The sequence below is a fragment of the Mytilus trossulus genome, chromosome 13, assembly GCF_036588685.1.
Source record: "Mytilus trossulus isolate FHL-02 chromosome 13, PNRI_Mtr1.1.1.hap1, whole genome shotgun sequence".
Lineage (NCBI taxonomy): Eukaryota > Metazoa > Mollusca > Bivalvia > Mytilida > Mytilidae > Mytilus > Mytilus trossulus.
In genome coordinates, this window is record NC_086385.1 from 60,987,907 (window position 1) to 61,005,232 (window position 17,326).

General features: G+C 31.0%; 1 protein-coding gene across 1 annotated transcript in view; it reads right to left on the bottom strand.

Moving 5' to 3' along the window:
* The window catches only part of LOC134695271 (death-associated protein kinase dapk-1-like), a 35,157-nt gene extending 24,505 nt beyond the window's left edge, over window positions 1-10,652 (bottom strand). The window contains exons 1-5 of the mRNA XM_063556491.1: window positions 10,647-10,652; window positions 9,830-9,928; window positions 7,268-7,366; window positions 3,493-3,591; window positions 1,856-1,954 (exon numbers count right to left, since the gene is read on the bottom strand). Coding sequence (XP_063412561.1) covers window positions 1,856-1,954; window positions 3,493-3,591; window positions 7,268-7,366; window positions 9,830-9,928; window positions 10,647-10,652 — 402 coding nt within the window. The remainder of the gene's footprint in view (window positions 1-1,855; window positions 1,955-3,492; window positions 3,592-7,267; window positions 7,367-9,829; window positions 9,929-10,646) is intronic.
* Between the last annotated feature and the right edge of the window lie 6,674 nt (window positions 10,653-17,326).

The window sequence follows — 17,326 nt, forward strand, 5'->3', positions numbered from 1 at the left end:
ACGACGCTGTGAGTAGGACAGCAATGTGTTTAATTTCAAACTAAAAACCGCTGGTAGTGGTATTCGTTGTTGTAAGACATATAAAATAAATTGTGGTTGAAGGGAAAAATTGTATAAGCTGTTTTGTCGGAAGTGTGTGTTTTTTTGCCCCTTTTGCGTCTTTTTATAGTAATTAAGACTAAATCACTTTCTGGTATTGATATTTTTACATAAACATGTTTTACCCCGCCGCATTTTTGCGCCTGTCCCAAGTCAGGAGCGAGCTCTGACCTTTGTTAGTCTTGTATTATTTCTAATTTTAGTTTCGTGTGTACAATTTGGAGTTTAGTAAGACGTTCATTATCACTGAACTAGTATATATTTATTGAAGGGCCAGCTGAAGGACGCCTCCGGGTGCGGGAATTTCTAGCTACACTGAAGACCTTTTGGTGACCTTCTGCTGTTGTCTTTTCTATGGTCGGATTGTTGTCTCTTTAACATATTCCATATGTCCATTCTCAATTTTTACTATTATATAGATATAAGAAGATGTGATATAAGTGCTATTGAGACAACTCTCTATCCAAGTCCCAATTTGTAAGAGTAAACACTCATAGGTCAAAGTAAGGTCTTCAACATGGTCTGCATTATGTCTGTGCTTTTTTTTCATACATCTTTGTCTATATAATGGTATCGGATGCAACTGTCACACAAATGAGAGGTCTAGCTAGCTATAAAACCATGTTTAATCCACCATTTTCAACATAAGACAACGCCTGTACCAAGTCAGAAATATGACAGGTGTTTTTCGTTTGTGTAGTGTGTTTCAGCTTTTGATTTTGTTATGATTTTAATTTTAAATCGTTTGTTATGATGAGAATTATTGCTAGATTCTACTATCTTTTTTTTTATCCAAAATAGCTTTTTTTCGTGACAGACTTAATATTGGATACTTCATATTGGAAGTGGAAATATTATACAGTAAAATCTTTTCTCGGAGATTCCTTGAGGGAGAGCAAAAAAAGTGGTATCTTAAGTCAGGTGGTCTTTTGATACAGGTTCAATTTATATGAAGTGTACTACAAATTTGTGGTATTTTAACCCAGGTTTTTGCCTAATACAGATGGTCTCTTAATCAGGTTTGACTGTATAGGATGATATATTATTTCATGCTGTAAGTAATTGACAAGATGATCTGACATGTATTTCCTCTAAAATGGCTGACATGTTTTGATAAATTATTGAGTAACATATGCTTGAAAGGTGTAGATTAATGAAGGCAACAGAAGTATACCGCTGATCGAAATTCATAAATCGATTGAGAAAAAAAGAATCCGATTTACAAACTAAAACTAAGGGAACCACATCAACCATATGAGGAGATCTACGACGCAACAGACAAACATTATTAACATTGGTGAGTAGCAAATGTTTGAAAGGTGTGAATCAAATTCACATCGTCAATAGAACATACACATTATATTGCAACATGGGTCTTCAACTTATGTTACGTACAAAAACGTTGAATTAACATCTTTTCTCCCAATTGTATGCACTTTTTTTAATACATTAAACATTATATGTGGGCTATTGAATCCTAGCTACCATATGCATAAAACTTTTCATATGTTTATTCGAAAAAAAAACGTATTAGGGGTTCATTTAAAGCGAACTAAATGAAAACAAGAACATCAATATAAGACTACAATATACAATATGTCATGCTACTTTTTTTATAACGTTAATGAATTAAGCAAACGCTGATTTTATATTCACATTCATTCTACATTCTGTACACTCTTTGTCACGGAAATTATTCACATTATAATTTTAGATCAGTTTTCCGCTTGTTATTTTTTCTTTATGTACAACTTACCTTGTTCTGAAAATTGATCTCGATTCCATTATCAATAAGCAATTGAACACTTTCTGTATTTCCTGTACTTGCAGCACTGTGTAGTGCAGTGGAACCATCCTTAATAGAAACATAGTGACGATATAACAATGTTACACATAAACGAAAAATCAGCCTAAGGGAAGCATTTATCTGACCTGAAAAGTCACAAATCCCATTAGAAGTGTTATGGTAGTGTACTGTGTTATTTTTTTTCGGCTGATAATTATATTGTCCTTTAAATATATTGTTTCTTCTATCTTTTTTAAGTCTTTTTTTCACACATCGATGTCTATATAATGGAATTTAATACGACTGTCATACAAGTAAGAGGAATAGGTAGCTATACAACAAGGTTTATTCCAAAATATTCTACATCAGAAAATGCCTGTACCAAGTCAAAAATATGACAGGTGTTATTCGTTTGTTTAGTGTGTTAAAGCTTTTAATTTTGTTTTGATTTTAATTTTTAATCGTATGTTTTGGTGGGAATGATTGCTATAGTTTCTACTATCTTTTTTTTATCCTATATAGTTTTTTTTCGTGAAAGACCGCAAGAGATTGGACAAATCATATTGGAAGTGGAAATATTCTACAGTCGAACCTGTTCTCAGAGACCCCTTCAGATAGTGCAAAAACGTGGTCTCTTAAGACAGTTAGTCTTTTGATACAGGTTCAATTTATATGAAATGCACTACAAAGGGATTTCAAATTTTGTGGTCTTTTAACACATGTTTTCGCTTAATACAGATGGTCTCTTAATCAGGTTGACTGTATAGGATGATATTTTGTTTCAACTTGTAAGTAATTGACAAGATCAGTTATCATGTATTCCCTCTAAAATGGCCGACGCGTTTATTACATTTTTTAGTGGCAAATGCTTGAAAGGTGTTTATCAATAAGGCATCAGCAGTAAACCGCTGATCGAAATTCATAAATCGATTGATATAAAAAAAAATCCCATTTACAAACAAAAACTGAGAGAACCATTTCAAATATATGAGGAGAACTACGACACATCAGAAACACAACATTAACACGGGTAAGTAGCAAATGCTTGATAGGTGTAAATCAAACTCACATCGTCAATAAAACATACATATTGTATTGCAACATGGGTCTTCAACTAATGTTACGTACACAAAAGGTTGAATTAACATCTTTTCTCTCAATTGTATGTACTATTTTGAAAACCTTAAACATCATATGTGGGCTTTTAAATCCTAGGTACCATATGCATAAAAAGTAAAATCACAAAAATACTGAACTTAGAGGAAAATTAATTCGGAAAGTCCATTATCACATGGCAAAATCAAATAACAAAACGCATCAAAAACGAATGGACAAGAACTTTCATATTCCTTTTCATATATTTTTCGAAAAAAAACGTATTAGGGGTTCATTTAAAGCAAACCAAATGAAAACAATAACATCAATATAAGACTACAATATACTATATTTAATGCTACTTTTTTTGTATAACGTTAGTGAATTAAGCAAATGCTAATTTTATTTTCACGTTCACTCTACATTGTGTACACTGTTTGTCACAGAAATTATTCACATAATCATTTTAGATCAGTTTTCCGCTTGTTATTTTTTCTTTATGTACAACGTACCTTGTTCTGAACATTGATCTCGATTCCATTAGCAATAAGCAATTGCACACTCTCTGTATTTCCTGTACATGCAGCCTTGTGTAGTGCAGTGGAACCATCCTTGATAGAAACATAAAAACAATGTAACAGTGTTACAAATTAAAAACAATCAGCCTAAGGGAAGCATTTATCTGACCTGCAAATTCACAAATCCCATTAGTAGTGTTATGGTAGTGTACTGTGTTATTTTTTGTTCGGCTGATGATTATATTGTCCATTAAATATATTGTTTCTTCGATTGATTGTGAAACTTTTTTTATGTCTGTTTTTTTTTTCACACATCGATGTCTATATAATGGAATTTAATACGATTGTCATACAAGTCAGATGATTAGGTAGCTATACAACAAGGTTTAACCCTTTAACATTCAAGGATTTTTACCTCTTCTTCCCGAATAAAGGATATCTGTTTTCAATCAACTGCACATTTCGATAAAAAGCTCACTCAAAGGACAAGTTAGACTCATCTGATAGATAATTGACCAAGTTTTCAGGAAAACTTAATTTCAGGAAAATAATTCTTACGTTGGTCACGTGATATCTCTCAAAAGTCACGTGACATGCTGAATTAAAGTGACAAAAATGTACAATTCAAGCGGAAAAGCGGTTTTACAGACATTAAGTAACAAAAATAGAACATAGTTTTAGTGTTCAATTAGTGCATGAAGACTTTCGGAAACGTTATCGGTGAAAAATTTATACAGAAAGATGCAAAACCTGTCTGATTGGTAGAAATATCAAGACTCGAAACACCGAAAAATAGTGGATTTTTGGAGAATTTTTGTCAAAGTCAAATAAATGGCCAAAGATTATGTAACAGATATACTGTTCATAACTGCTTACAGAATGAGCCTTTATGAAAGAATTTTGAATAAATATTAAATGAAAATCTGGTATTATTGAGTGCGCAGGCTAAGAATATAACAAAAACAGAGAGAGGGAAGAAAAAAAAAGGGGGGTATTTTTTTCTTTTTGATGTAATCATGTTTTTCAGTTGTCTTAATTGAAATTGAAGTAAAGTTAAGTTAAGTTACATTTAATATAGGCATTTATTTTTCCATCATCCGGCAGTGAGGTTTGAACACGCGATCATCTGGGTGTAAGGCTGTGCATCTTTCCACTGAGCCACATAAACCATTGGAAAACTAATGAAATTTAAGCATATAAGTCACCTTCTATGTAAGACTAGAAATTAATTTTGGGAGAAAATAATCCAACTTCTTTTTCTTAAGAAGCTAAATTTTGAAAATTATTATTTTTTCAAGCAAATTTGTAAGAAAGTTATTCAGAAATGTTCGTTTTGTCGTCTATATATCACTATTTCTATATCTTAGCGATACGATATCCAACATCCTCATTACCAGACACTAAAGAAACACAGATTTGTTATTGCTATTCCGACTTGGCTAACAATTTTTAACACATTTCAGATGTTCTCATCTCTTTTGCTATAAAAAATGACAAAATAAAACATGAAAATTCCTTGTAATTTGAATTTTCTTCAGTGTTGATACTCTATGAATCAGTTTTTTTTTTGTATGTGTATGGGTTCTACTTACAGTTTTGATAGTATTATTGTAAAGGATCACGGCACAGTTATCAAAATTGTCATTTTAAGGGGGTTCGCGGGTCTCAATCATTTATATAGGATTTCTCTATATTTTTCTATAAATGAACTTTATCTTATAGTTAATAGAAAAATTAAATAAAAAAGTGGGGTCACCGTTCAATTGCGCTCACAATCTGCCTTCGAAAGAAGCATACATTTTTGTAAAGGTGGGGATTTTCTGTTGAAGTAATAGGAGAAATGAAAAGTAATATCGAAATAAAAAAAGAAATTTATTACAGAAATCGCTCAAATTTTACAATAATTTAGTTTAAGTACAGCTTATATGGAAATTATATTAAAAAATATAGGTCACCGATGAGTTAAAAAAGATATTTCAATTTTAATGCAAAAAAATGTCATTTTTGCACCAAAGGGAGATAATTTGGAGCTTTTTAAATGATATATACATTTTAAAAGTCACCTGGGGCCAAAACGAATTGATTTTTTGGAATATTTTTTTAACCATATGATTAAGTAACAACTTCTAAAGGTAATTAATGAAATTTGTAATGAAAAATAAATGTTTGATATTTTTCTGAAAATCTTATACCCTCGAGCCTCCTTAAAACAAAAAAACAGCAACAATTTGTCTTGTGACATTTTGTGAAAATATTCTATTTAAAAATAAAAATGAAACAGTTTTCCCAAAAAATATTCTTGTCAATATAGGGCAAATTGACATAATGCATTGCATTTTGTTGGTTTCAGACACCAAACATCAAGTTGGTGGTATTCTGATCATTAATTTGAGCCCACAACCACATATTTACGTCAAAAATTGTCAACGATACCAAACTTCATGCAAACTACTCCTCCACAAATTTAGCTTATCGGTCAGATTGACCGATAGGAACGTTAAAGGGTTAATCTTCCATTTTCTACATCAGAAAATGTCTGTACAAAGTCAAAAATATGACAGGTGTTATTCGTTTGTTTAGTGTGTTAGAGCCTTTGATTTTGTTGTGATTTTAATTTTAAATCGTATGTTTTGGTGGGAATGACCTCTATAGATTCTACAATCTTTTTTTATCCTGTATAGTTTTTTTCGTGACAGACCGCAAGAGATTTGACAAATTATATTGGAAGTAAAAATATACTCGTTCGAACCTGTTCTCAGAGATCCCTTGAGATAGTGCAAAAAAGTGGTTTCTTAAGACTGGTGGTCTTTTGATACAGGTTCAATTTATATGAAATGTACTACTAAAGGATCTAAAATTTGTGGCCTTTTAACACAGGTTTTTTGCTTTACACAGATTGTCTCTTATTTAGGTTTGACTGTATAGGATGATATATTGTTTCAACATGTAAGTAATTGACAATATATTTTGTCATGTATTCCCTCTAAAATGGCCGACATGTTTATTACATTTTTTAGTGGCAAATGCTTAAAAGGTGTTGATCAATAAAGGCAACAGAAATATACCGCTGATCGAAATTCATAAATCGATTGATATAAAAAAAAAATCCCATTTACAAACTAAAACTGAGGGAACCATTTCAAATATATGAGGAAAACTACGACACATCAGAAACACAACATTAACACGGGTAAGTAGCAAATGCTTGATAGGTGTAAATCAAACTCACATCGTCAATAAAACATACATATTGTATTGCAACATGGGTCTTCAACTTATGTTACGTACAAAAAAGGTTGAATTAACATCTTTTCTCTCAATTGTATGTACTATTTTGAAAACCTTAAACATCATATGTGGGCTTTTAAATCCTAGCTACCATATGCATAAAAAGTAAAATCACAAAAATACTGAACTTAGAGGAAAATTAATTCGGAAAGTCCATTATCACATGGCAAAATCAAATAACAAAACGCATCAAAAACGAATGGACAAGAACTTTCATATTCCTTTTCATATATTTTTCGAAAAAAAAAACGTATTAGGGGTTCATTTAAAGCAAACCAACTGAAAACAAGAACATCAATATAAGACTACAATATACTATATGTCATGCTACTTTTTTTGTATAACGTTAGTGAATTAAGCAAATGCTAATTTTATTTTCACGTTCACTCTACATTGTGTACACTGTTTGTCACAGAAATTATTCACATAATCATTTGAGATCAGTTTCCCGCTTGTTATTTTTTCTTTATGTACAACGTACCTTGTTCTGAACATTGATCTCGATTCCATTAGCAATAAGCAATTGCACACTCTCTGTATTTCCTGTACATGCAGCACTGTGTAGTGCAGTGGAACCATCCTTGATAGAAACATAAAAACAATGTAACAGTGTTACAAATTAAAAACAATCAGCCTAAGGGAAGCATTTATCTGACCTGCAAATTCACAAATCCCATTAGTAGTGTTATGGTAGTGTACTGTGTTATTTTTTGTTCGGCTGATGATTATATTGTCCATTAAATATATTGTTTCTTCGATTGATTGTGAAATCTTTTTTAAGTCTGTTTTTTTCACACATCGATGTCTATGTAATGGAATTTAATACGATTGTCATACAAGTCAGATGATTAGGTAGCTATACAACGAGGTTTAACCCTTTATTATTCAAGGATTTTTACCTCTTCTTCCCGAATAAAGGATATCTGTTTTCAATCAATTGCACATTTCGATAAACAGCTCACTCAAAGGACAAGTTAGACTCATCTGATAAATAATTGACCAAGGTTTCAGGAAAACTTAATTTAAGGAAAATAATTCTTATGTTGGTCACGTGATATCTCTCAAAAGTCACGTGACATGCTGAATTAAAGTGACAAAAATGTACAATTCAAGTGGAAAAGCGGTTTTACAGACATTTAGTAACAAAAATAGAACATAGTTTAAGTGTTCAATTAGTGCATGAAGACTTTCGGAAACTTTATCGGTGAAAAATTTATACAGAAAGATGCAAAACCTGTCTGATTGGTAGAAATATCAAGACTCGAAACACCGAAAAATAGTGGATTTTTGGAGAATTTTTGTCAAAGTCAAATAAATGGCCAAAGATTATGTAAAAGATGTACTATTCATAACTGCTTACAGAATGAGCCTTTAGGAAAGAATTTTGAGTAAATATTAAATGAAAATCTGGTATTATTGAGTGCGCAGGCTAAGAATATAACAATAACAGAGAGAGGGAAGAAAAAAAGGGGGGGGTTAAATTTTCTTTTTGATGTAATCTTGTATTTCAGTTGTTTTAATTGAAATTGAAAGTAAAGTTAAGTTAAGTTACATTTAATATAGGAATTTATTTTTTCATCATCCGGCAGTGAGGTTTGAACACGCGATCATCCGGGTGTAAGGCTGTGCATCTTTCCACTGAGTCACATAAACCATTGGAAAACTAAAGAAATTTAAGCATATAAGTCACCTTCTATGTAAGACTAGAAATTAATTTTGGGAAAAAATAATCCAACTTCTTTTTCTTAAGAAGCTAGCTTTTGAAAATTATTATTTTTTCAAGCAAATTTGTAAGAAAGTTAGTCAGAAATGTTCGTTTTTTTCGTCTATATATCACTATTTCTATATCTTAGCGATACGGTATCCAACATCCTCATTACCAGACACTAAAGAAACACAGATGTGTTATTGCTATTCCGACTTGGCTAACAATTTTTAACATATTTCAGATGTTCTCATCTCTTTTGCTCTAAAAACTGACAAAACAAAACATGAAAATTCCTTGTAATTTGAGTTTTGTTCAGTGTTGATACTCTATGAATCAGTTTTTTTTGTATGTGTATGGGTTCTACTTACAGTTTTGATAGTATTCTTGTAAAAGATCACGGCACAGTTATCAAAATTGTCATTTTAAAACAAAAAACAGCAACAATTTGTCTTGTGACATTTTGTGAAAATGTTCTATTTAAAAATAAAAATAAAACAGTTTTCCCCAAAAATATTCTTGTCAATATATCAATTTATATGAAATGGACTACTAAAGGATCTACAATTTGTGGCTTTTTAACACATGTTTTTTGCTTTAAACAGATTGTCTCTTATTTAGGTTTGACTGTATAGGATGACATATTGTTTCAAAATGTAAGTAATTGACAATCTATTTTGTCATGTATTCCCTCTAAACTTGCCGACATGTTTATTACATTTTTTAGTGGCAAATGCTTAAAAGGTGTTGATCAATAAAGGCAACAGAAATATACCGCTGTTCCAAATTCCTATATCAATTGAGAAAAAACAAAACAAATCCGGGATACAAACTAAAACTGAGGGAAACACATGAAATATAAGAGGAGAACTACGACACAAATGCTTGATACATGTAGGTGTAAATCAAACTCACATCGTCAATAAAACATACATATTATATTGCAACATGGGTCTTCAACTTATGTTACATACAAAAACAGTGAATTAACATCTTTTCTCTCAATGGTATGTACTATTTTGAATAAATTAAACATTATATGTGGGCTATTAAATCCTAGCTACCATATGCATATTCCTTTTCATATGTTTATTCGAAGAAAAAAAACCGCATTAGGGGTTCATTTAAAGCAAACCAAATGAAAACAAGAACATCAATATAAGACTACACTATACAATATGTCATGCTATTTGTTTTATAACGTTAATGAATTAAGCAAACGTTGATTTTATATTCACGTTCATTCTACATTCTGTACACTCTTTGTCACGGAAATTATTCACATTATCATTTTAGATCAGTTTTTCGCTTGTTATTTTTTCTTTATGTACAACTTACCTTGTTCTGAAAATTGATCTCGATTCCATTATCAATCAGCAATTGCACAATTTCTGTATTTCCTGTACTTGCAGCACTGTGTAGTGCAGTGAAACCATCCTTATTAGAAAGATAATAACGATATAACAGTGTTACAAAATAAAATCAGCCTAATGGAAGCATTTATCTGACCTGCAAAGTCACAAATCCCATTAGAGGTGTTATGGTAGTGTATCGTGTTATTTTTTGTTCGGCTGATGATTATATTGTTCATTAAATATGTTGCTTTTTCAATTGATTGTGAAATGTTTTTTAAGTCCGTAATGGAATTTAATGCGACTGTCATACAAGTAAGATAAATAGATAGCTATACAACCAGGTTTAATCCAGACATCAGAAAATGACTGTACTAAGTTAGAAATATGACAGGTGTTATTCGTTTGTTTAGTGTGTTAGAGCTTTTGATTTTGTTTTGATTTTAATTTTAAATCGTATGTTTTGGTGGGGATGATTTCTATAGTTTCTTCTATGTTTTTTATCCAATATAGTTTGTTTCGTGACAGCCCTAACGAGATTTGACAAATCATATTGAAAGTGGAAATATTCTTAAGTCGAACCTGTTCTCAGAGACCCCTTGAGGGAGCAAAAACGTGTTCTCTTAAGACAGATGGTCTTTTGTTATAGGATCAATTTATATGAAATGTACTACACAAGGATCTAAAATTTGTGTAAAAATACAGATGGTCTCTTAATCAGGTTTGACTGTATAGGATGATATATTGTTTCAACATGTAAGTGATTGAAAAGATGTTTGGTCATGTTTTCCCTCTGAACTGACCGACATGTTTATTACATTTTTAGTGGCAAAGGTTTAAAAGGTGTTAATTAATAAAGGCAACAGAAATATACCGCTGTTCGAAATTTATATATCGATTGAGAAAAAAAAACCAAATCCGGGATACAAACTTAAACTGAGGGAAACACATGAAATATACGAGGAGAACTACGACAAAACAGAAACACAACATTAAATGTGCTAATGGCAAATGTTTGAAAGGTTTAAATTACACTCACATTGACAATGAAACATTCATAATGTATTGCAACATGATCTTAAAATAAATGTGACGTACAATAAAACTAAATCATCCTCTATTCTCTCAATTGCATGTCCTATTTGTATCATGTCTTAGGGAGGGAAACAATATTACTTTGTAAAGGATCACTCTGATTCAAACAAAAAATTCTCTGAAACTGACATTATCAAGATGCTTGAACTTTTGATTAACAACATATTTGTTACGTTCGGAGGACGTGTTTTTCAACAGACTGTCGGCATTCCAATGGGAACCAATTGTGCACCTCTTCTTGCCGACTTGTTATTTTTTTTATATTATGAGGGCGACTTTATACAAGAACTACTTTGGAAGAAAGATAAGATGTTAGCAATACTGTCCGCTGTATAAAAGACGTTCTTTCAATAAATAATTCTAAATTTGGTGACTATGTTGAATGCATTTATCCCATCGAACTAGAGATAAAGGATACAACAGATACAGTTAATTCGGCCTCATATCCTGACTAATATCTAGAAATTGACAATGAAGGTCAGTTGATAACAAAACTTTACGACAAAAGAGATGATTTCAGTTTCCAATTGTGAACTTTCCATTTCTAAGTAGCAACATTCCAGCAGCACCTACATACGGGGTATATACCTTCCTATATAAACTATACTCCCGTGCTTGCATTTCCTTTCATGATTTTCTTGATAGAAGGTTGCTGCTCACAAGGAAGTTATTAAACCAAGATTTCAAAATGATGCAGTTTAAATCATCCCTTCGTAAATTTTACTGACGCCATCACGAGTTGGTTGACCGTTATGGATTAGCCGTTTCACAAATGATATCGGATATGTTCCTTACTTCGTAACTACAATCCCCTTCCCTTTTCATGAATGTGACCTACCAAGTTAGACTATTTACCAGATTTCCTATAACATAAGCAACACGACGGGTGCCAGATGTTAAGCAGGATCTGCTTACCCTTCCGGAGCAACTGAGATCACCCCTAGTTGTTGGTGGGGTTCGTGTTGCTTACTCTTTAGTTTCAATGTTATGCCATGTGTTTTATTGTTTGTCTGTTTGTCTTCATTTTTTATTAGCTAGGGGTTGTCAGTTTATTTTCGATTGATGAGTTTGACTGTACCTCTGGTATTTTTCGTCCCCCTTTTAAATACATTAAACATCATATGTAGGCTGTTGAATCTTATTAACCATTTGCATAACCCTTTTCATATCTGTTTTCGAAAAAGAAACGTTTAAGTGGTTAACTAAAAGCAAACCAAAGGAAAAACGTCACATCAATATTAGACTCCAATAGTTCATGCTACTTTTTTTCATAACGCTGAGTTTATGTCCACGTGCACTCTACATTTGGTACACTGCTTGGCACGAAAAATATTCACATAATCATTTTAGATAAGTTTTTCGCTTGTCAATTTTTTTGATGTACAACTAACCATGTTCCGAAAATTGATCTCGATTCCATTATACAATTGAACACTTTCTGTATTCCCTTTACTTGCAGCACTGTGAAGTGCAGTGGAACCATCCTTGATAGAATAAAGTGACAATATAACAGTGTTAAAAATAATAAAAAAAATCATCGTAAGGGAAGTATAAAACGGTCACACATTCCTTTAGAAGTGTAATTGGTGTTATTGTTTTTTTTCGGCTGATAATTCAAGTGTCCATTACCAGTCAGGGGCATTACTTAAACAAGTAATGATTTTTAGTTACTTATATAGGTAATTTATGTTTAAAAAAATTACAAAATAACTCAATAGAGTTATTTTAAATTTCAATAGAAGCATGGACTAAATGTAGTTTTTATGAATTTTTACAGCATTTTATATCATAAAATGCAGAATTTATTAGATTTAAGAGGAGTATATAGATAAAGGGTTACTTTAAAAATAATGACACAAATATTACTAGAATAAGTTATTTTATACATCTTAGAAAAAATTAGTAATAACTCTTATTTAAGGAACATATGTAATTGTTTTGTGTTACAAATTATAAATAACTTCAAGTCTTAATTAATTCACAAGTTTCTATCTATCTATGTCTGTCTACCTTCAAGATTTTTGAGGAAAATGATATTTAAATAGTCCCAAGAGACCAATCTTTGACCCAAAAGCGTCGATATGAAAGATAAGTGTTTCAGAAAGATTAGATTTTATATTTCATGGGAAAAATAACCAGATGACCTTGAAAATGTGTTAAAGCTAGTAAAATCTGTGTAGTTGGACACCTATAAAAGTAATATTTAGAAAAGTTACTTTTATAAGTAATATTTAAAATAGCCTCGTTTTCGACATTACTTGTATAGGTTATTTTAAATGTTACTTGTTGAAGTAATGCCCCTGACTGATTACCTATATTTTTCTATTTCTTCTATGAGATCTTTCTGATGGCCAAAATAGATGTATAAATTGTAAGAGACTTTATCACATCTGACCAAATCAATTCTTAAATAGATACAGGAAGATGTGGTGTTAGTGCCAATGCGACAACTCTCCATCCAGATAACAATGTTAAAGTAAACCACTATAGGTCAATGTACGGCCTTCAACATAATTAGGTCTTTCCACTTTTCTGATTGACAACATACTTTTGCGTGTTCGCAATAGTGTCTTATATAATTTGAGTTCAAACCCATAAGGAGTTTCTTATTCAAGGAATAGATTACCTCAGCCGTATTAGGCACAACTTTTTTGAATTTTGGGTCCTCAATGTTCTACAACTTTGTACTTGTTTGGCGTTATCACTATTTTAATCTTAGCATCACTGATGATTCTTATGCAGACGAACCATGCGTCAGGCTTATAAAATTATAATCCTGGTACCTTTGATTACTTTTACACAACTTCGTTGATGCCACTCCTGGTAGACGTTTCGCTGGGTATCATTAGCCTAGTAGTCCTCACTTCGGTGTTGACATGCATATCAATTATATATTGGAGAATTGATAAGAAGTAGTGGATTCGTAAACGATAATCAACGAGCGACTTTAGTCGCGAGTTGATCATCGTTTTCGAATCCACTTCTTCTTATCAATTCTCTAACTTAACCCATTTTTAGTAAAACGACTATCTGTTTCATGATATGACAATGAATCAACGAAGTTTCATGAACATAATTTCGTATTTTGTCTTTTTTACTCTTTAATTGCTGGAAATGGTTAGATCCACACGGTTCACATTTATATTTAACTTGATATAAGTTTAATTTAACTTAAATCGGTTGTTATCTACCTTTATCAATTCCAGATTGTATATACTTGTAAATCATTATTTTATTAAATGTTTAATCATTACAAATTTGTTATATTGATTAGATTTTAGTATTCATAATTTATTCATAAGACATATAATTATTATACGGATTTTTTTTGTAATCTTGTTTGTAAAGTTGAAACAAAATAGTTACCAACATTTGAAAACCTTGAACATTTACATTTACATATTTAGCAACCAAATGAGAATGTCAATAGTGTTAATATAATTCAATTAACTGGTTTTATAAAGATTGGATTTACATAGACAAACGGACTAAGATTATTTAAAATCTGAATGAAGTATAAATGCCACAATAAAACCATCTCACAAGACTCCAGTTGATGACAAAATAAAAACAATGGTTGGTCTTAATTGAACAATTATTATAGGATTCAACACATTTTTTCTAGAGGTTATTGATGTGTAAACCGGGGCGGTTAACTCACAAACTGAATAAAAGTCCGAAGAAATTTCCCGGAATTTTATTTAAATTTTATTTTTATACATTTTCGAAGCTTTATTGCATTTATTATATTTCTTTTTTTGTTTTATTTGTTATATATGCATTAGAATAGAAACAACTGGTATGCAATTGTTTTATAATATCAACTTGCTGAAAATCCTAATATCCCTGGAAGAATGTGTATCCCGCATGAATAGATTACAAAAGAAGTTTCGGAAACACGGTTTATCGAAGTGTAAACCAAGAAAAAAAATCTACTTGACCAATCCAATTCAAGTATTTACAGATATGCAAATGATATAAGAATTATATATAAATATTGTGTAAACTGGTTCGCTTTCATTATATTTGTTTAGAATATTTAAAAGTTATACATTTGGCATCCATCTTCAATCATTAAATAAACTAGTAATATTTGTGGTACGTATTATGAAACCCAAGCAGAATTGCTCGTGCTACAAATGTACAATATATAAGTATGTCAATTTTAAAGTGTAACATGTAATATATTCATAGCCGTGATCGTCTAGTCGTTCGCAAAGAGAGACACAACTTTGAAACCAACAGTACCAAGTTCAAGCCTAGGACCAGGAATATTTTTTTTCCATTTAACTGATTTTCTCTACCAAATATTTTTTTTGAATCTGAGAGTTATCTATATTTCATTTTTCATAACAAATTGACAATTTTGTTTCTGGTTTTAGAGTAAGAAAAGTAGTTTTACAGTTGTAGCTTAACACAAAGAAACTGTACTAATAAGTCATATTTACAATTCCTTGATTGTATGGTGTTGTTTATTCTATTATATATATAAAAAAAAAGACAGAAATACAGTTTATTGACATGTATTGACAAATACACGCTTTATGAGTGATATTAAAATATTATTTGATATGAGCGCTCGTGGAGTAGTGGTATCATTCATAGACTACAGTTTATTTAAAATTGAGAAAAAGTAAAAAAAAAAAGAGAGTAGAAGAAAAAAGTATAAGCAAGTTAATTACCAGAGAGTCTTTTCAGGGTGAAATAAAAATAAGAAAATATATAGATTGTATAATACTTAGAATATTTTCCATTTCAGAGAAAGGACAATAAGTATTTACAATGTTTTCATTTATGTGTAATTGTAATTGTGAACTGTGATATGTATATAAAGATTGTGAATATAATAAAGATAAAAAAAAATTCATAGACTACAGACTTCACTGAAGAAAATGCGCGCGGGTTCGAACCTTTCAGCTGTCACTCGTTTTTGAGAGGATTACATTTCGTAAGTTAAAAGCTTAAAGTTATGACATAAGTTATCTTAAGTTAACATTGTGGTCAGTGGATTTTTAAAAAATAATCCACTGAAAGAACAATAGACTGACGTCAGATAAATTGAATAAATTGTCATATTTATAAATTTCCTTTTACAAAACTTTGATTTTCTTTCAAGAAGTACGGATTTTCTTATTCCATGAAAATATTACATTGTCCGTATTCGGCACAACTTTTTGAAATTTGGTGTCCTCAATGCTCTGGCGTATTAAATTATAATCATGGTACCTTTGATAGCTATAATAAAGGACCTCTTGATGATTTCTGGGCAATTTGAAAGGTGTCCTGCTTTTGAACATTTCAGCCACAATCAACCCGACGTTTTGGTGTCTTCACTGTTTATAATTCAAGTTTATATCATTTAAATAAATACCATATAGTATAGTAAAAAGAAGTATAGGAAATAGAAGTTAAAAAAAACACAGGTATGACCAATATTGAGAACATTACTTATACATGTAATTGGAAACACATGTACACATGTAAGTTTTACATTTCAGTATCGATACAGGCAACAGTAGTATACCGCTGTTCAAAACTCTTAAATCGATTAAGAGAAAAACAAATCCGGGTTAAAATTTGAAACTGAGACAAACATATCAACTGTAAGACCAAGAGTTGGTTCTCTGCAGACAAATACTGGAGACAAAAATATAAACTGCTTAAATCAAGACAATACATTACATCAGCAGTAACAATTTGTTGGTTTTTTTTCCGAAAAGTTCAATAAAACGTTATTATAAGCAGACTTTGGATACCTATACCAAAGATAAATGTGTGATAGTACGTGTCTTGTTTCATCAACGATTGTTTTCATTTTGACATTCAATCAATATTGCGCATCTGAAGAGCTTTTGATGAATTTTCCTACTTCAGGAACAATCATAGATTAACATTTTATAAACTAGGATGCGTAGATACAATGTAATGTCTTTTCCTATATGACAAAAGGGACACTCAGAAACATTTTTCAAATGCAGATATGGTGCAATAAACAAGTGTTGACAAAATATAGAACTCCAAAATATATACCCAAAAGGGGTGAGTCAATCAACTATTATACTATGTTAACAAATATTGTTGTTTATCGTTGGATATAAAAACACGTAAATGTGTTTTTTTTTCTTTAGTTTTTATCATCAAATACACCGTATCAACTATGGCGAGTTTATTAACTTCAGTTTAAAAAAAAATATATATAAATTTCGTAGAATTGAATATGTCTGAAACCGATGATTGTTTAATTTTTTCTTGTTGTCTCTGTCTCAATTTGAACTGATCAAGAATTTTACTCGTACTATATAATAGTATACATTGAGTACATTAAAACTGGTTTGAATTTTGCATTTTTTGAGTTAGCATTTCGTTTGAAGTAGACAAAGCCTCGCAC